The sequence below is a fragment of the Vigna umbellata genome, chromosome 10, assembly GCF_029865625.1.
Source record: "Vigna umbellata cultivar VRB3 chromosome 10, Vumbellata_1.0, whole genome shotgun sequence".
Taxonomy (NCBI): domain Eukaryota; kingdom Viridiplantae; phylum Streptophyta; class Magnoliopsida; order Fabales; family Fabaceae; genus Vigna; species Vigna umbellata.
This window is the reverse complement of record NC_142174.1, coordinates 15,522,229-15,544,661: the sequence shown is the minus strand read 5'-3', so window position 1 is coordinate 15,544,661 and position 22,433 is coordinate 15,522,229. Positions and strand designations below refer to the sequence as shown.

Here is a 22,433-nt window from a genome sequence, read left to right as displayed (position 1 = left end):
AGTTATCTTTTCATCTCTATTCATATTCATTCTCATTAAATTTTCATTAAGAACATTTTTCTACTTTATTATTTAATCAATTTAATATATATATATATATATATATATATATATATATATATATATATATATATATATATTATCACAACAATTTAATCAATTATAATTTTTTATTCATTTTCTTTCAATTTATCTTCATTTAAACTACTTCATTCTTTATTCTTTTATTTTTCATTTATTTTTAATTTATCATTTATTTGATAGAGTTTTTTATATTTTGATCAGTACCTAATTATTTAATTTTAATTATAGTTTAACATATTTAATTGAAATTTCAAAAGCATTTTTCAATATTAGAATAAGAATAAATCTTAAACCCTAAATCGAATAGATGAGGTTAAAATATTTGCAGTTGACTTTCGTATTTATTTAAATATCTTAAATAAGTTTTCATATGATTAGTTTAATGTCTTTATTTTTTAAAATGTATAGAAATTAGGTTATTTTTATTATTTTATATTAACAACGATAAATATGTCGGTTTGTGATTTTTTATTTTAATTTTTTATGAATTTTTTTTATGTGTTAAGTGAGTATTATGTAATTTATTTTCTTAATCTCAATGTAATTTTTTTATGTGTTAAGTGAGTATTAACAATCATTTAATTTTGTTTATTTTCAAGTTAAAATCAAATTTAATTTTTTATATGAATGTTATAATAATATTTTTATAAAAATTGATGTTTTATTAAATATTTTTAATTTTATTTAAATTTATATTTTACATTAAATTTTATTTTAAGATCTTAAACATATTATTTTAAGTTATTTTAAAATTTTACATTAAAATTTATAAATTATTATTTTAAACCAACTCTAGTTTGTATATAAATTATTGATATATAATGTTATATAAATATTTGAAATATAAATTTAAAAATTTATATACAATTATTTGAAATGTATACTCAAATAAAAAAAATTAAAATCTGATGTAATAAAATGTCAACATAAATATATTTAAAATTTTAAAATAAATTTTATTGTAAAATATAAATTTAAATAAATTTAACTTTATTAAAAATATTTAATAACAATATCAATTTTAATAAAAATATTATTATAATATTTATATAAAATTTGAATTTAGTTTGAATAGACAAAATTATTCAATTTAAAAAATAAATTAAAATTAAATTGAATCAAAATAATAAATACAAGACTAAATTAAAATTTAGCCAATAACTTCACATTCATAAATAAGTTTTAAATTTTTAAAAGACAATTAGAAAAACAAATAAAAAATCACAATAAAAAACATGATAATATTTAATATTATGAATATATAATTAACGAAAAAGTTCTTATTGTTACCATCTTAAAAAATAAGGATCCATAGTGTTTTTATTTTAAAAAAAAAACAGGTAACTGTTTTTCCTTTATTCTGGAGGAAATAAAAAAAAATTAAAAAGAAGAAGAAATGAGTGGAATGTGATAGCGTTAAACTTAAAACTGTGTCCCTACACATTTTAGGTTTTTGTGGAGTTGGGCACAAGTGACACCCACAATGGAAGACTAAAGCGCCATTTCGTAAGCTGTAAGAATCAATTTAATTCTTCAAACTTAGTCTTTACATTTTTATGCATTCTTCCTTTTGTCTCAATCAATTTGATTTTACTCTGTCATTATTGCTGAACCCTTCACTTTGTGTATTCTCTTTTGGTCCGATTATTTAGTACCTGTTCTTTACAATCTGGTTGGGTGAATCATTCCATGAAGTTGGAAACTTTGAATAATATTTGTTCAAATTTCCATGTTTCAGAATCTGGGTGTGATTCATTTCTTCCAAAGTAAGGTTTAGTGGGAAGCGAAAAAAGGAATGCTATTTTTTAATTCAAATCACAGGCAAAGATCCACTCTCTTCTTCAAGGGGGAAACTGAATTAAGGTTGTTTTGTACAAGGGATTAAGATGATTCCTGGCATTTTCTCAAGGCCGAATGCTACCATTTATTGTTGCATTCGGGAAGCATTGACTAGGCAACAAGGGATACCGGCATCCTTGTATAGAAGTTCAGGCTTGTCTCTTTGTTCACTGTATTCAACTTTCTTTTTGCCCGGTTCAACTCATTGCTCCTCAAGCCACACGCTTATCAAAAAATCAATGACTACTGCCTCCCATTGCAATGCTGTGCTGGGAGGTGTTTATGTTAATGGCTTAATCTCAGGTTGTGATAGTGTGCTAGACTTCACAAAGCCTGCTGTTGTGTACTTAAAAGACAAAACTTTTAAAGGCTGCGTAAGGGGTAGCGGGAATCTAAGGAGACCACAACCTTCGTTTGGTTCTTTGAGTTTTGGTAGTTCTACTTTTGATGGTAATTGGAGGATCCGGGATTCCAGTTTGCTTCATGGAGCATGGCTCAAGAGTTTCTCTACCTCTACTTCTGCTTGCCCATCAGCTGGGGTTGCTCGTGCTGTCTCTTTTGATGGCAGCCCTCCCGATGAACAGCTTGCAAATTCCTCTTTTTCACCTGACGAGTACGTGATCATGTTCTTTTTATTCTGAATTCTGTTTCTGCGTGAATTACTTTTAAATAACATAATGTGATATCAAATTCATTTCCATGAATGAAGCTTGGCAAGAGTCAAATTTTGCTAATAGGTTGTTAGTAGAAGATTATACTTACAAAATTATCTATATTTCTGACAGCTGATACTTATCTAGAGTATTGGGGATTATTAATTTCAGAACTACTGTTGGTGGCAAGACCTTGAAGATGTTGTCAGGATCATGTTATCTACCGCATCCGGATAAGGAGGAGACAGGAGGAGAGGATGCTCATTTTATTTGCGCAGATGAACATGCAATTGGTGTTGCTGATGGTGTAGGTGGCTGGGCTGACGTTGGTGTTAATTCAGGACTGTTTTCCCGGGAACTTATATCCAATTCAGTGAGAGCAATTCAAGAGGAGCCCCAAGGTTCTTTTAATCCAACAAGGGTGTTAGAGAAGGCTCATTCAAATACAAAGGCTAAGGGTTCATCAACAGCTTGTATTGTTGCCCTTACTGATAAGGTATTCAATTTTCTCATTCTGAACTTTGTAAAGAAGAATAGTCTTGTCCTCTTGTGAGTGAACTTAAACATCACCCATGCTTTATGCCTACTGAATATTAGTTTTTTAGCTTTCTTCTCATATGCATCAACATTAAAGTTTTCTACAATTTTACCTGTCCGGTATAATGGAAATTGTTGTCTGGTATAATGCATTATGCCAGCAATTATCCTGTATAGAAATGCGTGTCATTTGAAGTAATATTGAGTACAGTACCAAATCGGGCTGAAGATTACAATAACTTTCCAATTGAACACGTCTCCCACCAAGCTATTTTAAAGTCAAAAGATAACTTGCTTCAGCTTATAAATGGACTTAAAAGCATGGGACTTCTAACCAGCTTTTTCTTTATTATTTGGTGCGTTCTGCTCTGCAATAATAATAGCATACATATGATCATGTTTGCAGATGCTTATTCTTAAATATTCCATAAACAGCTCTTAAGTCTCAAGTTCTTATATACAATGTCCAATTGGTGTTTTAGCTGCCACTTGATGGACTGAAATTATTGTTACTAGTAAATTTGGTGGAGTAGATTTTTGAGCTGGTATAAAAGGACAATGTAACAAACTGATTTATTTTCATTCTTGGTTGTTGGTTTCTTGGTCCAGGGACTACATGCTATTAATTTGGGCGACAGTGGATTTATTGTGGTTAGAGATGGATGCACTATTTTCCAGTCCCCTGTTCAACAACATGACTTCAATTTCACATATCAGTTGGAGAGTGGCAATGGAGGCGATCTACCGAGCTCTGCGGAGGTAAAGTACACTCACCAACATTGTTAATGAGATTTTATTTTATTTGGCTTTGCTTTCACGTCCAGCAGGGACATTAAAGGCTTATTTGTCTCCCTACTAATACTTGATACGATTCATGGTACAGGGGTGAAAATTGTGTAGTTATTTTTGTGCAAATATTTCTTGGGGAGACTTGGGGCATGCTGGTAGGAAAGGTGAATTATGGAGAGGTGTGAAAATTGAGAGATTTTGATTTTTGTTAAACAGTACTTGGTAGAAAGGGTGAAAAATGAAAATAAGATGCATCCTATTCACATTTTCCCTACAGTGGTCGATTATAAGATGATCTGCATTTCATGTTTTTCTCAGCTCTGATTTTATTTATTCCACATCCACCTATATAAAGCAAATACATTGTCTGATAGATCATTTTTTCGTTTCTCCCTTCAATGTGGTGGTAGTATTATTCCTTAAGATGCCTAACGAAAGATGAAGTTTGATGTTCTTCTCTTAATTATGTGACTTTATGAAAGTAAAAGAAATTCAGCATATCGTTTTGCTATAATGTATTCAGGTTTTTACCATACCCGTTGCTTCTGGAGATGTAGTCATTGCTGGAACAGATGGCTTATTTGACAATCTGTACAATAGTGAGATCACTGCAGTTGTTGTACATGCAATTAGGGCTGGACTAGAGCCCCAAGTAACTGCTCAGAAGATAGCAGCACTGGCTCGTCAGCGAGCGCTGGACCCGAGCAGGCCGACACCATTTTCTACTGCTGCTCAGGAGGCGGGCTTCCGTTATTATGGTGGCAAACTTGATGACATAACTGTTGTTGTCTCATACATATCTGGCTCACTTACCGAGTGAGTTTTTGGCCATTTTTGTTCTACGTGGCCATTCACTTTTCAAACTGAATGAACTCCTATTTGTATTCTCAAACCTGAGTTGCTCTGCTACCCTGGTAAATCTTGTTACTACAAAAGGGTCATTGCGGCTTTACTTCCTTTCTTTGTATACAGTAAGAATTTGGAAAAGACAACTCAATTGCTTTCCTTTTTTTCCTCCATGAAATTGTCAATTAAATATTATGGACTGAACAAGAAAACCTATGCACAGAATTTAGTGAATTGAGCTTGAGCAGGGTGCAAAGTATGGTACTTTTCTTTTGGTTTATCAAGTGCTAGTTGGGGCACATGCAACTGTTGTTCCTTGGCCATGCTTTGTGGTGGAGAATGAAATGTAGTAGTATTGTGTTCCATTGTTTAAAATTCTCAAAATGATTATGAGATATAATAGAAACTAATGAAAATTATTCTATCTCATTCATTATTTATCTTTAATTTTCTATTTCCTTTTGACAGAATGAAATGTGTATAAAATAAGGATGATATATAATAGAAACTAGTGCAACTAATATCTCTTTACATTTATTTTTGTTTGTTCCTAACTTAAGAGGAATATGTTGAAATTTTGTCTTATTTATGATAACCTCTTAATAATGAAATAGAAATTATATTTCATCATTTCAGCTCACTTCTTTCAATTTTGTTTTTATTTATCTATTCTCTTCCCATTGATCCAAATGTAACTTGAGAGTGTAACGCAAACTTGCTCAATATTTCGAAAGCGCATTTAAAACAAAATATGATAAATATATGTGTAAGAAATAGTTATAACATTGTTAAAATTAAACTATAGAAAAAACTCAAAATAAAGATTCCACAGGGCAGTTAACATTAATATCTTATCATCTATAAATAGCTATGATAGATTTTGTTATACAATTATATGAATAACATATTGTAATGCTTAAAAAGTTGTTAGGGTTATTTTATAAATCTATACACATGTCTGAAGGAGCACGCCTCCATTTAGAGAAAGTAAACTTATTCATATCATCTTCAACATGCTTCGTGAAACATTGGTCTTGGTCTTCAACTTTGCAACAACAAGGCATAAAACACAAACGGATGCTAAAGGGAACAAAGACAAAAACAAAAAAGCTCTTATTGTAATACATAGGAGGAGCTAGAGCCCAAGACTCAAGACGAAATCAAAGGTTTCTGACTTTCAAAGCTCTCCTTCCTTCAAAGTGATCAGGATCACTCTCATGCTCTCTTTTTTTCTCCCTTTCTTCTTGTTGTCTTTTGGCTTGTTCTTGCTCCTGTTCTGCTACTTCTTCTCCTGATCCTTTCCCCTTCTCTCTCCTCGGTCTCTCCCACCATGTCGGATCTTCTTCTTCTTTTCCTTCGCTTTGGTCCTCCTCTTGTCTCTTCATTTCCCTCTTTTCTTGCTCTTTCTTGGCTTCTTCTGCTTCTTCTCCCTTTTCTTTCTCTCTTTTCTTTTCCCTCTTCTCCTGTTGCCTTTTAGCTGCTTCTTCCTCCCTCTCCCTCACTTCTTCCCTTTCCCTTTTTTTCTCTCTCCCACCTTCTTCTTGCTCCCTCTCTTCCTCCTCCTCACGCTTCTTTTCCCTCTCTTCTTGTTGTTTTTTGGCTTCCACTTCCTCTCTCTCCCTCTTTCTCTCTCTCTTCCTGTCTTCCTCCTCTTCTCTTTTTCTCTCCTCCTCCTCTTCTCTTTTTATCTCCCTTTCTTCCTCCTTCATTGTACTCTCCTCTTCCTCTGCGCAGGTAGAGCACGCGAAAATGATGGAATCTCTGGGAGAACGCCGAAGTTCGTCAACGGTTCTGTCACTCACACCCAAAGAGGTAGCCAGTATATGCTTGTCCAGATTGTGAAGCACAGATCCCTTTCCCGTCAAAAATTGAGGACGGTTGTCCTTCGCTGAAGTGCTGAAGCCCAGAAAAACAAACGGTTCATCGTTGAATGCCATCTGAGCCATTGAATGAAACCTAGGCACCACAAAAGCATCACCCGCGTTAACCTTAAACCTCATGCTTTGCCTTTCTGTATCACCTTCATTGCTGCTTCCGTTTACCACTCGGACCATGCCTTTCCCTTCTACTGCCACTGCCAACTCTGCTGCCTTTGGGTTCCAATGAGGCTCCATTATTGATCCCTTCAATTTTATAGATTGGAAATTAATTTCATACAACTTCATAAGCATGCACAATAATAAAAACCAGTTCCACCGGTTTGTAAAAACTGTTCGTTCCAAAACCGGTTAAGAACCGAGCGTTTTACGTAGTTTTGTCCTAGTTATAATCACTAACCTCGTTCAAATGCACCATAAGAAATCCAATGTTCGTTCGCTTCAATGACTTTAGTTGCGTTTTGGATATTGCTACGCTCCTACCATAACGATTTTTGAAGTCAGGTTCATGATCAAGGATGTTGTATTTTTCGAGAGCGTTGGACCCAACACCCACAATTTTCCTAAGAAATGAAGCCTCCAGTGTCTGGACAATATTCGTCTTCTTTGAATCCGCATGCACTATAGCTGGCGTATTTTTCTTGTTGATGATTTCTTCTATCAAATCATCCGGTACCTTCAAAATTCATAATTTGTAATTTTGTCGTTAGTACACAACAATCCCTATAAAAGGCAGTTCTATTACGATTTACGTACTTCCACAGTTGCACAGTGTTTCGCTATAGCAATACCTTTAAAGCTGCTTGCATGATTTTCTTATCAAAGCCCTTGACCAGTTGGTCGATTCTTGAGTAAGCACCGATTGATGGATTCTGCATTCGTGGTTAATAATTAACACGAATAACAGCAAACAAACCTTAACTTTCCGTCTAAGCTCAATGAAAAAGAATACATGTGTAGCACTTACATAAGTATTGTCTTCTGTATTGGTTAACATTGCATAGATCCTGAGTTTCCTTCTCTCAGCCTCTAAGTCGCTCTGTATATAGAAAACAGATCCTTCATTGAGATTACTGACATCTCCTTCGCGTAAAGGGATCGTGCCAGTATCATCATCATGTGCCCAAGTCAGCTTTCCACTCCCTGAAGCCACAGTGTGATTAGAGTGTTGACATTAATTTGGATTAGATAAGCAGTATATGGCAAAAAATGGAAGAAAACCTTGCATACTATGTGAATATAATGTAGACAATTAAAAGGTATACACCTGTATGAACATAAAAGACCATATCTGAATGTAGAAGCACAGGAAGAAATAGCGAGTTTGGCTCCAATGTGATGAACTGAAGATGGTAAGGAAGTTTATCTGGTTCTTCCTTGATGTCAAGGGCGGTTATCTGTCCGAACTCAGTGGCAAGTAATGTCCTTCTCTGATCCTTCGTCACCACAGGTCCCTCTTGAGGCTCGCCATGGTGACCTTCACTTGATGCCTTCACCCCACACAGGGAAATGGAAAGGAAGAAGATCAAGATCCAAGATAATGCCAAAGCTTTTCTTTGAGGCTCCATTGTTAACATAATGAGGGACTTTGGAGGGAAACTATGATTACACAGTTAGCAAAGGTGGCTCTATATAGAACAAGGTGGCTAGTATTTTGAGGTACGTGTCTTGTTTTTCAGACACGTCACGCACTTTTATACAGATGGCAGTTTCTTAGGTATGTCTCTCTGCATCGCAAAATTCCAAACACTCCAGAATGATCACTACGAATCTATGATAATTCTTATTATATTTTTTATATTTATTTTTATTAAGTTAGTGTAATATTTAATTATTAAAATTTAGTTTCAAATCAACGTCAAAGATAAAATTTGGGTAAAACCACCACTATTTTCCTACTTAAATAGTCATAACTTTGAATATAACCCAGCAATGAAAATAATGTCTTAAGCATTTGCCCTCTTCTATTTTAATAATATAATTATAAATTAATAATTCTATTTGAAACATATTACGATATTAATATAATTACGTATAAAATAATCGCTTTCTCATTATAAGTTCTCTGGTATTTTCTCTCCTATCTTCTTTTTTTCTACTATAACCGTAATTTGCAATTTTACATGTGAGAACTTTACATTTAAACTAGTCCATTTGTTTTTTCTTCTTGTTTTTTTTAAAACAAAAAAAAATGTTTGATAAAATATTTTTCGAACATACATTTATTTTTAAAATTTAAAACACAAATAAGAACATATTTGAGCTGTTTTAGTTTTTTAACTTCTGTTCTGTTCTTTCTTATAGCGTCTCATTTTATTTCCTAAATTTTATTCTTTAAAAACTCATTTTTAGAAACTGTTTCATAAAATAGTTTAAAAGAATGAAACGAATTCCCAAAACAATTATTCGAGTTTATAATACGGTAAAAATAAAATATTATTGTTATGCGTGTGATAAAACTAAATTATAAGAGTGAAAAAATTTTAAACTTTGGTTTTATTCAACACAAAAAATATTATATTTTCGAGTTTGTAAGAAGGAAGGTTGTGTAATGTGTTTTTGAATTTGTGATTGGAAAATTGTCAATTAATAAAATAGAGTATATTTTATTAATTATCATATATTTATTATTTAAAGTTAGTTGTGGTGAGATAAAATAAATTGTGTATATGATTTTGTGGTATGTTAAATTTAATTATTTGACTGTGAAATATAAAATCTGTAAAAAAAATAAAAATAAACTAAAGAAAAATAAAAAAAGATATGATATTAAATAAGCTCGGTGGTATGTACGTTCTCACGTGTCTTGTTTAGTTTTCTCGTGTGCTTTTGTTAAACAAAAAGAAGTGGGCTTCAGCCCGCGAGAACGTGAGAGAAGACGAGAGAGTCTGAGAAACCAGGAGAGTGAGAACGAAACCCTAATCCTCTTCTTCAATTTTTTTCTCCTTTTTCGGACCAAACCCTAGAAATCGAGAGGAATGTGGGTTGAGGGGAGACCAAGGGTAGATTTATTTCGGGAATGGTAACGCAAGGGAAGAGAAAAAGAGTTGTGACGCTAGAATGACCGTGAGGAGGCGCGAAAGGGATCCTAGGTAAGGGCATACAGAGTTTTCGAGTGGAAGTGAGGGTGAGTGCGGTATTTAAGGATTGGGAGGTAGGAGGAGTGAAATAACACACCATCATTCCTATTTGAGTGAAAAACAGAGTGAGGATTGAGAGAGAACGCGAGACGCGACGAGAAAGGGGAGGGAACGTTAGGAAGCTGGCTCCAGTAAGAAAGGAAGGATTGGATAAGGTATGGATGGTTAACCTGTGTTGCTTTCAAATCCTGGTTTGTATGTATGAGATGTAATGTCATTTGTGCTGGTTGATTATGGTAAATTTGATGTGATGATTTCGATGAGTGGATGTTGTATTTGCTCTTCTTTTTGGTGCAATGGTAATGCTAGAACCATAGGTGTTGTATGTGTGCTGGACTGAATGGAATTAATCTCTCTGGGAGCATGTGTTTGCTATTGAAATGTGTAATATTATCTCTGGTTTGAAAACATTATTTGTTATACTGATCGTACCACTTTAGTCATTATCTACTAGAGTTGAATTCTTGTTGTAGTGCTGTCCAGTTGTCTTTTGGTTGCTGTAAATAATTCTGTTTGGCCTATGCGGTGCTACTGCCATTTTTTTCTCTGTTTTATATGATAATTATTTACATGGATTAAGTTATTAGAATATTGTTTTAAAAAGGAAAAAGCTTGTTTTTTTTTATTGGAATTGTTTAATATTTTAATCAAGCTGTAGGAATCTTTTTCTTTGGGGTTAAAGTAATGAAAATTGGTTTGGACCGTTTAAATAATAGTTCTGGTAGGGGGCTGTGTCTTGTCAGTGGTGCTAATTGTTGAATGTAAAACTAGTTGGTAGCATGGTGTCGTGAAAGCAACAGGTGCCAGTGTTCTTGTGAGATGTTAAGTATGAGTCATTGATTTAAAAAGGTGGGTGTTCATTGCTGCCTTGTGGTTTTCATTGCTATCTTGCACTATTTTAAGCTGATTAAAAAGTGATGAATCCCTGCTGTTCTGCGCTATTAACATACGTCAATTTATTGCTGTTTTTACACTGTTTTAATTACTGTTTCTACACCAGAAAACTTTGCTGTTACAAAATCTATATATAACACTTTGTTCTTTGCTGTTATAAAATCTATATAAATTACTTAAATTTGCCAAAAAGTCTTGCTGTTTCAGAATTCTGTATTTTTTGCAACTGCTGTATTGTTGTCGTGTGTTATCAGTTTGCATAGAATCCGGCTGTTATATGAATTTAATCAATATGAAAAATAGCTAACGGTTTAGATAATATGATGCTATCAGATGTGGTAGTTCAATTAGATTGTATAATGATTAATGTTTACGACTGCTAGAGTAAATCATAGACTTTTAAAGACTTGTGTGATGTTGCTTAAGTATTAAAATTGTTAATACTGCTGTGTAATGATTATAAGTCTTTTGAATATACTTCTTGATGTTGTGATTATTGGACTATGTGAGATGATGAGATAGCTGGATTTGCTTGGATATGTGTGTACAATTGTTGTTGCATGTATTTTGATGTCTTAGAGTTATTGTTGGACCGAGAAGTTGTAGGATTGTTTGAGTGTTGGACTTGTGATGAATATTATTTGGTGTTGCCTTAGGTTACAAAATTACTTCTGGGTGTGATGGTTATGGACTTTATCTTAAATAATGATTGTGATAAGTTTCCTTTGATGTTTGGTACAACATTATAAACTGTTAGATGTGATATGCGGCTGTTTGTAGAGATTACATTAATTGCAGATTTTGTATGATATATGTACAAGTATACGAAATTGTTCATGTGTGGTATAAATGATTATAAATCTTTGGATTGGTGCTATATGGCTGTTTTGACATCGCTTTGATTGAATTGATTGCCATATTGGATATCTTTTGCACTCAAGTTATTTATTTAGGTGTGGTGAATTCTTAAGAAAGATAAAGTTAGTAATGTCCAAGTGAGGTTGGTATGGATAGACTATGAGAGTACCCCGGGGTTAGGAAGTGGTCTAGAGAGTTGGGTGTGAAGCCCTTGAGTTTAGGATACTTCTTTCGCCTGTGTGAGGCAGTGGAAAGGGGCACTCTTCAGACTATGAGAGGCAGTAAGCCCTCGAGCCTATGCGATGCAGGGGAGGGGAAGATGTTTAGCCCTATAAATTCGGCTTGATTCTGGTTGTTTTGGTGTTTCATGATATGAATTGCTTCCTCTGACTGATTCTATGCTTGAATGGTATTTAGATTGCCATGTTGTGATGTAATGATCTGGTTGTCATGAAATTGGGAATTCTGTTATGAATGTTAATCTCCACTGTCTCGAGTCTTTTGATTTGAGTGTTGTATTATGCATGGTTATGTCCTGGTATGGTATGTATTCTGTGTTCCCTAGTTGTGTCTACAGTAGTCTTGATGCAAGGGTAAGCTAATATGTTTAAGGGCTATATTGGTTGTTATTTGTGTCAGGATATTGGTGACATAATGTTAGGAAGTTAAAAGTATATGAGAGGAGGAATAAAAGAGGAGGATCAAACGGTAATGTTGAAGTAAGGTGCGAACGGTGATGTTGAGTGAGGGCCAAACGGTATAAAGTGATAATACCGAACGGCGGTTGCAAGGGAGGAGGGAGTGAAAAGCCGAACGGTATAAAGTGATAATACCAAACAGTAGAGAGTTAATGATAGGGAATTAAATAGCGGGAAAGTTTGTTAGGGGGAGAGAGAGTATAAATAAAGGCCGGAGTTGGCTGAGGAGGGGATCAAATATTTGTTTTGGGTTTAGACTGGACCATTTGGCTAGTGGAGGAAGAAGGGAGGGCTTCCTTGGGGGAACATTTACTTGTATTTTCTTTGTTATATACATTACAGATTCAATAATATACATACACATACTTTCATCTTTTGCTGTTTCGAGTATTATTGTGAGAAGAGTGTGTTCTGTTTGGTCTCCTGAACAAAGGAACCTAACACAATCTGTCAATGAATGGACTGTATAAGTTTGAAATTCTTTCTTCTGTTTTTATGGTGCACTATTTGTTTTCTTAGTTAGAACGCTAGCGAAAGTGAAAATTTACATTTCTACACTTTGCAATATTACTCTATTGTTTTGTTTCATTTCTAGCATTGACATTGGTTTCGTTTTCTTTTTTTATCTTTTCCCGGTTTGATTATTGCCTCTGTTGGATGATTTAATTCTATTCTTCGTTCAATTTAGGTGGCTTGTAGATTTTGAGAGTTGCTTTCACTTAATACTAGTTGAAGGGAGCTGAATACTGAATACAAGACAGATGGTAAATTACGGATACTTTATAATGATAATATCACTTCATTCTTTTTTTCCATTACCAACTGATTGATATGTTAATTTGTTGTTTTTAATTTGATCATCTCAGTATCCATCAAGCATGCCTATCCTTTTGCTATGTTTATTCTTTAATTTGGTGATGCTGTTAACTATATGCTTGGTGCAATTCATGAACAGGTTCACATGGCAGCATCTGTAAGGGGGGTTCATAAACTTGTATCCTCCTCCCGGATTGAAAAACTGCTTTCCCTTCCACGTTCCAAACAGCATCTGCCACCGTGGGTTGAGATTGTGCGCCATTTTAGCTTTACTGATGATTTCAGTGGCAGAAGCAAATATACTACTGGGGAACGTGATGATTTTCTTCGTCAACAGCCAGACTCAAGTTTTGAAGACAATGGTAGTAACCGAAACCATGAGGCATATAATGTTGAACAGGGATTGTCAGATTCAATTCCAAGTAGACCTTTGAGAAGTAGGAAGCCAATTAATCAGCCTCCTCCACGTTTTCGAGAATCAGGGAGAGTTTCCTTTCCTCCAAGATTTGATGATAGCCATGGTGCGCCTGGTGCTTTGGACAACTCAAATAAATCTTCCAAAATTGATCTTGCATTTCAGGGCACGAATGGGGCAGAAACAAATAGGGACTTGGGGCAATCAGGAGACAGTTTCCTTGACAAATTCAAGCTTGCTTTTGATGACAAAACAGTGAATCAGTCAGAGGTTGCAGCAAGCGTGCAATCTGAAGAAGCAAAGTGGTCAGATTCCAATTCAAAGGCTCAGGAGCCTGTGCCACAAGATGCCGATGAGATATTCAAGAAGATGAAGGAGACTGGCCTTATCCCTAATGCTGTGGCTATGCTCGATGGTCTATGTAAAGATGGTCTGGTTCAAGAAGCCTTGAAACTTTTTGGTTTGATGCGGGAGAAGGGAACCATTCCAGAGATTGTCATATACACAGCAGTAGTGGAGGGATACACAAAGGTCGACAAGGCTGATGATGCGAAAAGGATTTTCAGGAAAATGCAGAGTAGTGGCATTTCTCCCAATGCTTTCAGTTACACAGTCCTTATACAAGGACTCTACAAGTGTAGAAGATTACAGGATGCTTTTGAATTTTGTGTGGAGATGTTAGAAGCGGGCCACTCACCAAATGTGACAACTTTTGTAGGCCTGGTGGATGGTTTCTGCAAGGAAAAAGGGGTTGAAGAAGCTAAAGATGCTATCAAAACATTAACTAAAAAGGGCTTTGCTTTTGATGAGAAATCTGTTAGGCAGTTTTTGGACAAGAAAACACCATTTTCACCCTCTGTTTGGGAGGCGATTTTTGGGAAGAAAGCCCCGCAGAGACCATTTTAACTATTTTTCATACCATGTAAGCTTTTGTCTTAACTCTTCTACTGATTTGTCAGACTGTTTTCTTCCTTTATGTTATATATTGTTATTTTTGGCCTATTAAAATTTGCTAAAAGGGGTTCGACAGGTAGTTGTTTACTTCTTGATAGTAAGCCTCATTTTCGAGTATGAATGTACTTGTCCTAAATTATTAATTAGCTTTTTAACTGTTAATGATTTCTTCACCACTTCAATAACTTGACATCCCTCAATCTGAAATTCTACTAGCAGTTAACAGAATCTGTTACGGAGATCTAACTGTTTCACAAGACTAAGTAGGATCTGACTCCTATATGGAATGTATACAAGAACCCTTATCAGGTTTCATTTCTCAATCAATTTTCTAGTTCTAGGCTTCTGGGCATGGATCATGACCTTAAGTTCATGGTGATCAGGCATGACTAACTTGGCCCTAATCCTTACCTCAGTTCCTGTGACCCTAACTCGATTGACTCTTGGTTACATCTCATTTTGTTTCTGTGAAACGTGATGAACTAGGAAGCAAGAAGTAGAAGCTGTGATCTAAGGAGACAGACTTGACCAATTTGTGTTGAATCAAGAAACGCAATAGTGTTTCCTATATGATGCTGTGGCGATTGTGGCGTAATCAAACATTCAACGGAGACAATAGGGATCAGCTTCTGCTCTTTTGGCTCCTTGCTTCACTTTTTGAGTATCTCATTTGTGTAGTTTGTTGCACACTTTTGGTAGCTTGGGGGTAAGATACACTGATACATCATTCTTTCGAATTCCAAAATTTTGTGCTAAGTTCATCATAAAAGGCTCCTACTCTGTTTCTGAATGCTTGTTGCGGATCAACGCTCTGTTTGATTCCTTTGATCTTCCTGGGTTTTCTTGTGTACCTCATTAACATACTGATGTGATCTTGGATGACATTATTGAGGTAGTTTGATGCTTGTTATGACATTCATCAATAGTAGAAGTGAACCTCATTAAAAGCAATCTCTCAAATTCAGTTTCTATTAGTTAGCTCTCAAGAAGCAAGTAGTTGGTTTTGTTTAGTTTTTTAAAACTCTTGTGACAACTTTAAATCGTTGTTATTTCGAATAGGAATGGAAGATGCAAATAAAAACGAGGAATGTAAAATTGTAATTAGAAAAAAAAAACAATTTTAAAAAGATTTGGTTTTTATTTTAAGAATTGGAAGCTTTTTTTCAAAACAATATTCTTACAGAATAAGTTTTTTCATTCCCGCTTTTAAAAATAGAAATGGCTTTAAAATTAAGAGACAGACGTGGATTCAAATACTCAATCTAATTGCTAGGATTTGTGTTTGAAGTTATTTTCTAGTACTTTAATATTAGAATTTGTAATTTTTATCTTGTAAACTATTTTGATTAGTTGGTAGTTAATTTATTTTTTTATTTTGTTCTGTATATATTTATTTTTTTTAATGTTTTTATTTACTACTGCTATTATTATTATTTAATTTTTGGACTATTTTGTATGTTTATTAAATTCAAATTAAAAGAAAGATTGAGTATTACCAATTGAAACAATTAATATTTCGTTAAATAATATTATTGAAGAATTACACGATAAAAACCTACACAAAAAACTAAGTTTAACATTAGTAGTTGAAATGGAGAAATAAAAAGAGTTAAACTTGACATTAGGTCAATTAGTTTAAATAAAAGTTCTTATGTATTCAAATATATTTTACACACACGCGTGGGTGGGTTGCTAACTTTTTTAGTTAGCACATTTTAGTATCAAGTTTTAATAGATAAAAATATTCTCATATATTATGAATTCTAAGTTTTAAGGTTAAGGTATTTGAATAATTTTTATTCTCAATTAAAAAAAACTCAAATTCTTGTTCACCTCACTTGTTTTTCTCAATCCTTTCTTTTTCATCTCTCACTCCAATTTTCTCTCTGTCATTCCTACTGTTGTCCCAACTGAAAAAAAAATCAGAAACACTCGTCTAATCTTAATCTACCTTCCTCACTTATCCAATTTGTTTCTCTCTCATCTACATACTCTTTCTCACCCACACACAACAACTAGACACCGCAATTTGTTGCTCTTGCTCTGTTCGTTCATTTGTTTTCCACTTTAATAACAAAATAATTGATGATGTTGATGTTGATGTTGATTTTTGATTGAAGAGTTGTGTTATATTTTTTCTCTTCGGATTATTATTAAATTTTGTTTCTAAATTTTAGAAACAAATTGGATAAGTGAAGAAGGTGGATTAAGGTTAGTCGATTGTTTCTGATTTTTTTCAGTTGGGGCTATAGTAGGGATAATAAAGAAAATGTTTGAGTAAAAGAGAAAGGATTGAGAAGAATGGAAAATGTGTAAGGGTTTGAGCTTTTTTTAGTTTTGAGAATGAAAATTATTCAAACATCCTTCACCTTTAAACTTAGAATTCATAATATATGAGAGTATTTTTTTCTATTAAAAATCGGTACACATTGTTAAAATGTACCAACTAAAAAAAAATGTACGAAGTTAACAAATCCATATATATATATATATATATATATATATATATATATAACTTTTAAAAACTAAATAAAATTTTTAAAAATTAATTATTTTTCAAAAAAGTTATAATTTTAGTTGCATAAAATATATTTTTATCTATAAAATACAAATTTTATTTATATAATAAAGTGTCTACTTTTATTTGTTTTTGTGTAATGTTACATTTATCATCCAGTTTATAAGTTAAACTTAAAAAATATTTCTATCTCAATAAATTAGTCTATTATCTTTAAATTTACAAGACAAGCGTTTAAAAACTAGTCTATCTATGAGATAGCTTATAATGATATGATATGACTTTTTTTTTTTTTAAATAGGTTTCCATCGTACTAATATTTCTTTATTTTATTCAAACTTATTTTTAATATAAATTAAAGTGTATATTTATATAACTTAAATAATGACATAAAAAGTTTACAAAATATATAAAATGTTGAATTTGATAGCAAACAGATCAATTTGGGAGGTGCACAACTATTCATTGAATAGTAAAGTTAAAGAAAAAAGAGGAACTGAAATTGATTGAAGAGTAACAGTAAAAAAGAAGAAGCTGAATTTCTCATGTGCTGTAGAACTATTGGAAAACGAAAACCATTTCAGTGTCATATTTTTTCTCATTTTCTCTAATGAATTATACATTAAAAATACTATCTTGAAGATGGTGTTACTCTGTTCATAGATATAGAAATCACAATTCTAATATCTTACTTAAGCCACATGAGTGTTTTACTGCTTACACCAACTTAAGTTAAAACTATTTAAATTAGAAACATTTATGGAAATTTATGGAAATAAAAATATGTTTAACAGTTGAATTCAATTTGAAATTGGCTAAAAATATAATTTATATTTAAAGAAAGATAAATTTGTTTGGCGGTGTCAAGAAGATAGAAAGGTTTAATCTTAGAATAATATTGGTGAACAAAGTTCTAATATCAAATATTCGGAAAATTATATAAAGAAACATTTAAAGAAAAATTTTAAAAATAAAAATTACGCGAGTCACTTTATTAAAGTTTAATAAAATGAATAATAAATGTCAATTGTGACTAATTAAAAAAAAAACATTTGTAAATGTTCGGTTGTAACAATTATTGCGATTTTTTATTTTTTGAATGCAATTTTCAAAATAAATTTATTTGGTAAAACTAGAGTTGAGTTTTAAGTCAAATAATAATAAATTATTGGAATATTAAAATCGTATAGATATGTGGAAAGAGAAATAAAAAAAAGAAAGGAGTGTATAGATAGCACCCACCCTATTCGTTGAGCCTTCTTCCTTCGGAGTGTGCCGCAGCAGAGTAATCATCTTTTTCGAATCCAAACTCCATTTGTGGCGTTGACTAGCAGAGATGGAACAACCACCCTCTGAAGCCCTCGAATCTTTGTCTGTCTCAGATTCTCAGATCCCTCAGTCCTCCAGTTCCACACCTCAGTAAGTTTTTTCTCCGCTTTTTCTCTCTCCCCAATTCTTTCTTAGGGTTTCCATTTCACTTTTCATTTTTAATTTTGCTCGCAGATTGAGTCCCGAAGAGAAGTTTAAGATTGTGAGGAGCGTCGGAGAAGAATGCATTCAGGAAGACGAACTCCTTAACCTCCTCACCAAAAAGCCCGAACCCGTTTGCTACGATGGTTTTGAACCCTCCGGACGCATGCACATTGCTCAGGTCAGTGAATATCTATTTTCATAAATTTTTTAATATTTCTGTTATGTACTTTGACAGAATGGAAACAAAAATACATATAAAAAAGTAGTTTATTGATTGTGAGTAGTTGATTACTTGAGTTCTATGTTGAAGGCTTTGGAATTTTTTGAATGAGGTGTAGTGTGGTGTGGCTGGCGTAATTGTTGTTCATTTTTTCATAGTATGCTATTATTTTAGGGTGTCATGAAAGCAATCAGTGTGAACAAGCTCACATCTGCTGGTTGCCGTGTCAAAATATGGATTGCTGATTGGTTTGCCAAGCTGAACAATAAAATGGGAGGGGATTTGAAGAAAATTGAGACGGTTGGTCGTTACTTGATTGAGATTTGGAAAGCTGTTGGGATGGATGTCGAGGGAGGGAAAGTTGAGTTTCTGTGGTCTTCGAAGGAGATTAACGCCAGAGCTGATGAGTACTGGCCTCTTGTGTTGGATATAGCTCAGAAGAACAATCTAAAAAGGATTATCAGGTTCATTTCACTTTCTAAAATGCCTTTCTATTTATTCTTGTTAATGGTGGCTTTGGACTGGAACTGATGTTGTGTTTTAATTTTATGAATTATAGGTGTAGCCAAATAATGGGACGAAGTGAACAGGACGAATTGACTGCTGCTCAGATATTCTATCCATGCATGCAGTGTGCGGACATATTTTTCCTCAAGGTACAGTTCTTTTTGCACTATATATTTGTGCTTGCATCGATTAGTTAATGTATACTTTATTAGCTTGTCATCACTACAAAATTATTCTACATTTCCCTATAAGTTCACAATGGATGTTAGTTTACTGTAGAGAACTCGTCTGAAGTAAATAGATCTGTCATTGTTACAACGCTAGCATTAAAAATGGAAATTGTTATAATGTGTTAATTATTTCTACCAAGTGTCGATGATCTCTTCTCTGAACCTCAACTGTGCTGCTATTGGGTTTCTAATCTTTGGATGTTTAGATACTGTGCTGTTATTGGGTTTCTAATCCTTGAATCTTCAGATATTATTGTTACTTATGTCCTAACCTCTGAAACTAGTTGTCAATTTGCTTAAAAAACAATCGTATAATACATAGATGTTTCTTTTTGCAAACAGGCTGACATCTGCCAATTGGGAATGGATCAACGGAAAGTGAATGTTCTTGCTAGAGAGTATTGCGATGACATTAAGAGGAAGAACAAGCCCATTATCTTGTCACACCGTATTCTTCGAACATCCTTTGAAATAGTGTATGTTTAAGTTTTGTCTCTGGCTAACTGTGTTTTGGCGGTGATTTGCAGACATGTTACCTGGTCTGCAGCAAGGGCAAGAAAAGATGTCAAAAAGTGATCCATCATCTTCTGTTTTCATGGAAGACGAGGAGGTAAGTACAAAGGCCTATCAATTGTCATTTCTAGTTGCATTCTCTTTTGTTTATAGGACGGCTCATGAATTTTTTTCATTTTGAAAAAAATTGTGAAAATATAAAAAGGGCATAAAATGTTTAGCATGAAGAAATATGTCGTTCTGCTTTTTATGCCAATATATAACTATTTGTTCCTTAATGATAAATGTTTTTTTCAGTGCTTCCTTTTTTTTGTAATTTCCCGTTTTATTTTTATAATTAAACTTATTGTGTCTTTTTAATTTTATATTTTGATATAGGCTGAAGTGAATGTGAAAATAAAAAAGGCGTATTGCCCACCAAAGATTGTGGAAGGAAACCCATGCTTGGAGTACATTAAATACCTTATCTTACCCTGGTTTAATGAGTTCACAGTGGAGCGTAGTGCAGATAATGGAGGGAATAAGTAAGTTATGCTATTTCATCTGCTTGAGCTTAACATGCCTTTAAAGTAGTCGTTTCTTGGATCTTTTTGTTTACTTGTAGTCAGTTTTACAATTATTTTTATCTTTTCTTCTGCGCAATGGTTTGGTTGATATTTGTTCATGCATCCATCCAATCTAGGACATTCAAAAGCTACGAAGAGCTTATTGCAGACTATGAAAGTGGAGAGCTACATCCTGCTGATCTCAAACCAGCATTGTCAAAGTCATTGAATAAAATTCTGGAGGTGATGATTTTTTATTATGTTAATGTCTATATTTTTAACTTCCTAGTTCTAAAATCTCATTTCCCATTATGTATTCTAGGTTGTAGTGTTCTTACAATGCTTTGGAACAGTGCTTTAGAAGGGTTTGGTACATATATACTGAAAGCCTGTTGCTGTTCATAATCCTATTATCATATTGATTTAATAATTTAATGGTTTTGAAATTTTAGCAAGGTCCCAATCTGCAAATATCATATTTTAAACTGTTTGATCCATTAGCTTCTCCAAGTAAAACATGACCATAGCATTTGTTTAATCCATCTTTTCTCGATTTATGTGTACAAAGTACAAATCGTGACGTTTTTCTTTTGGGCTTAAATGGCTTCTTACATAGGCTTCAATTATTAGCCTATCTTGTTTCGATTAAGTTTATTCAACATGGGAGAGGAACTGATAATTAGACTCCAGAGATGCTACCCTTATGTTTAGGCTGGCTCTGGATATTATATCCTAGTGGTAGCATGTTCTCACTATTGATTGTGAGCTTGTACAACGCCAGAATATCGTTATAGCATATATTTTATGAGAACCCAAGTTTTTTTTTTTTTATCATTTTGTCTTCATTTCTAGTTTGTGGCATAAACTCAATTTTTTTTTTGGACTATACACAGCCTGTAAGGGAACACTTCAGGAAGGACAGCAATGCCAAAGAGCTACTGAAAAGGGTCAAGGTGTGCCTTGTTTTTAAATTTAAAATACTTCATACAATCATTTGGCTGTTATACATGCACACACTAAACTTGATTTTGCTTTGCAGGCTTACAGGGTCACCAAGTAATTTTCTGATTAAAAAGACTTCAGGCTAATTCTATTTTTTGCCAAGCAGCCATGTAGTTTTCGTGTTATGGAGTGATGCACTTTTGGACGTGTAAAATGTGGCAGAGTCGTTCTCTTTAGAATGAGTAACTTTATTTTTGTTCGTGTATTTCATTTACTTGAAATATAGATATAATGTGTTAATTTAATATTTGTGCTTTCTTATGCAAGACATGTCGTAGTTTTAATTAATCACGATAAAATAATACTGACGTGCGTAACAAGCAACTGTCTGTACCTGGATTATTTTGAAGGTCAACATTTTTACTTCTATTTTTTTTAGCTTAGTTCATGGATCATTGTCATCAGGTGACATTGTAAATTCTCAAATTTTTAAATGATATTTATGGTAAAAAAATATTATTCACGTCGCTATTTTATATGTTTATTTAATGACGAGAGTAATTTTCAAAATATTATAAATGCTAATGGGCATATGCTTCGGAGAAAAACGGTTTTAGAGGAGAAATATATTAATGTTACTATACCTACAGGTGCCTTGTCTTAGACTTTTTAAACATGATTTAAAACTATTTATATCACTTTTGTATTTACATTAAAAGTGAAACGAAGTTATGTGTAGTTTAAAGTAAAAAAACAATGTAAATTTAAATTAAAATAAAATTTTATAGAAATTATTTTTAGAATTCTATTTTTCAATTGTAGTGTTTTAAGATATCCTTTTTGGAGGTGATTGGTTTTAGACTTTTTTTTCTAGTCTTTTTATGTAATTTTTTTCACCTTTTTTCTCTAAATGTTGGTACTTTTTTTTTTCAAAAAATTAATTAAAAATTGTTTCATAAAATAAATTGTTTCATATATTAAAAATGTAAATTTGAAATAGATTTAAGAGATAGGAATCTTTTTTGAAAAAAGAAAGTAACAGTAATTGAATCGGGTATCAATAACTATTCGCAACAAAACATTCA

At 33.1% G+C, this 22,433-nt stretch overlaps 4 protein-coding genes across 11 annotated transcripts; 3 read left to right on the top strand and 1 right to left on the bottom strand.

The window, feature by feature from the left end:
• Positions 1-1,476: 1,476 nt before the first annotated feature.
• Positions 1,477-4,992, top strand: LOC124824425 (putative protein phosphatase 2C 80). 2 transcript variants are annotated; one of them, XM_088100064.1, is made up of 5 exons: positions 1,477-1,597; positions 1,823-2,536; positions 2,748-3,072; positions 3,723-3,872; positions 4,426-4,992. In XM_088100064.1, the coding sequence occupies exons 2-5, from the start codon at positions 1,971-1,973 to the stop codon at positions 4,720-4,722; spliced, it is 1,338 nt and encodes a 445-aa protein (XP_087956190.1). In that variant the 5' UTR covers positions 1,477-1,597; positions 1,823-1,970; the 3' UTR covers positions 4,723-4,992. The 2 variants fall into 2 exon arrangements, with proteins under 2 accessions (XP_087956190.1, XP_047152812.1); XM_047296856.2 differs by having other exon boundaries at positions 1,548-1,597; positions 1,737-2,536.
• Positions 4,993-5,725: 733 nt separating this feature from the next.
• LOC124824391 (RmlC-like cupins superfamily protein) lies at positions 5,726-8,222 on the bottom strand. The gene is made up of 5 exons (XM_047296819.2): positions 7,893-8,222; positions 7,593-7,768; positions 7,417-7,497; positions 7,026-7,301; positions 5,726-6,871 (listed from the first exon to the last, which is right to left on the bottom strand). The coding sequence occupies exons 1-5, from the start codon at positions 8,200-8,202 to the stop codon at positions 5,909-5,911; spliced, it is 1,806 nt and encodes a 601-aa protein (XP_047152775.2). The 5' UTR covers positions 8,203-8,222; the 3' UTR covers positions 5,726-5,908.
• Positions 8,223-9,452: 1,230 nt separating this feature from the next.
• Positions 9,453-15,351, top strand: LOC124824426 (Pentatricopeptide repeat (PPR) superfamily protein). 7 transcript variants are annotated; one of them, XR_015782653.1, is made up of 5 exons: positions 9,453-9,920; positions 12,904-12,979; positions 13,171-14,368; positions 14,620-14,709; positions 14,887-15,351. XR_015782653.1 is itself a non-coding variant. In XM_088100733.1 (4 exons), exons 2-3 carry the CDS (start codon positions 12,977-12,979, stop codon positions 14,350-14,352), a joined length of 1,185 nt encoding a protein of 394 aa, XP_087956859.1. In that variant the 5' UTR covers positions 9,453-9,920; positions 12,904-12,976; the 3' UTR covers positions 14,353-14,368; positions 14,887-15,351. The 7 variants fall into 7 exon arrangements, 5 of the variants coding, with proteins under 5 accessions (XP_087956859.1, XP_087956860.1, XP_087956858.1 ...); XR_015782654.1 differs by having other exon boundaries at positions 14,617-14,709; XM_088100733.1 differs by lacking the exon at positions 14,620-14,709.
• A 2,787-nt stretch (positions 15,352-18,138) lies between these two features.
• On the top strand, positions 18,139-21,777 carry LOC124824428 (Tyrosyl-tRNA synthetase, class Ib, bacterial/mitochondrial). Its single transcript, XM_047296861.2, has 10 exons — positions 18,139-18,337; positions 18,422-18,569; positions 18,786-19,075; positions 19,171-19,267; positions 19,691-19,796; positions 19,876-19,958; positions 20,240-20,385; positions 20,544-20,649; positions 21,300-21,359; positions 21,446-21,777. The coding sequence occupies exons 1-10, from the start codon at positions 18,255-18,257 to the stop codon at positions 21,464-21,466; spliced, it is 1,140 nt and encodes a 379-aa protein (XP_047152817.1). The 5' UTR covers positions 18,139-18,254; the 3' UTR covers positions 21,467-21,777.
• The last annotated feature ends 656 nt before the right edge of the window (positions 21,778-22,433 follow it).

What these genes read in the sequence shown, in the direction of transcription:
- LOC124824425 (XM_088100064.1), top strand. Translation starts at nt 1,971, where the DNA reads ATGATTCCTGGCATTTTCTCAAGGCCGAATGCTACCATTTATTGTTGC. An exon ending in TCCTCTTTTTCACCTGACGA is followed by an intron (nt 2,537 to 2,747) that starts GTACGTGATCAT and finishes TATTAATTTCAG; the next exon opens with AACTACTGTTGGTGGCAAGA. An exon ending in TTGTTGCCCTTACTGATAAG is followed by an intron (nt 3,073 to 3,722) that starts GTATTCAATTTT and finishes TTCTTGGTCCAG; the next exon opens with GGACTACATGCTATTAATTT.
- LOC124824391 (XM_047296819.2), bottom strand. Translation starts at nt 8,202, where the DNA reads ATGTTAACAATGGAGCCTCAAAGAAAAGCTTTGGCATTATCTTGGATC. An exon ending in TCATGCAAGCAGCTTTAAAG is followed by an intron (nt 7,302 to 7,416) that starts GTATTGCTATAG and finishes TGAATTTTGAAG; the next exon opens with GTACCGGATGATTTGATAGA. An exon ending in TTATGGTGCATTTGAACGAG is followed by an intron (nt 6,872 to 7,025) that starts GTTAGTGATTAT and finishes ATAAAATTGAAG; the next exon opens with GGATCAATAATGGAGCCTCA.
- LOC124824428 (XM_047296861.2), top strand. Translation starts at nt 18,255, where the DNA reads ATGGAACAACCACCCTCTGAAGCCCTCGAATCTTTGTCTGTCTCAGAT. An exon ending in GACGCATGCACATTGCTCAG is followed by an intron (nt 18,570 to 18,785) that starts GTCAGTGAATAT and finishes CTATTATTTTAG; the next exon opens with GGTGTCATGAAAGCAATCAG. An exon ending in CGGACATATTTTTCCTCAAG is followed by an intron (nt 19,268 to 19,690) that starts GTACAGTTCTTT and finishes TTTTGCAAACAG; the next exon opens with GCTGACATCTGCCAATTGGG.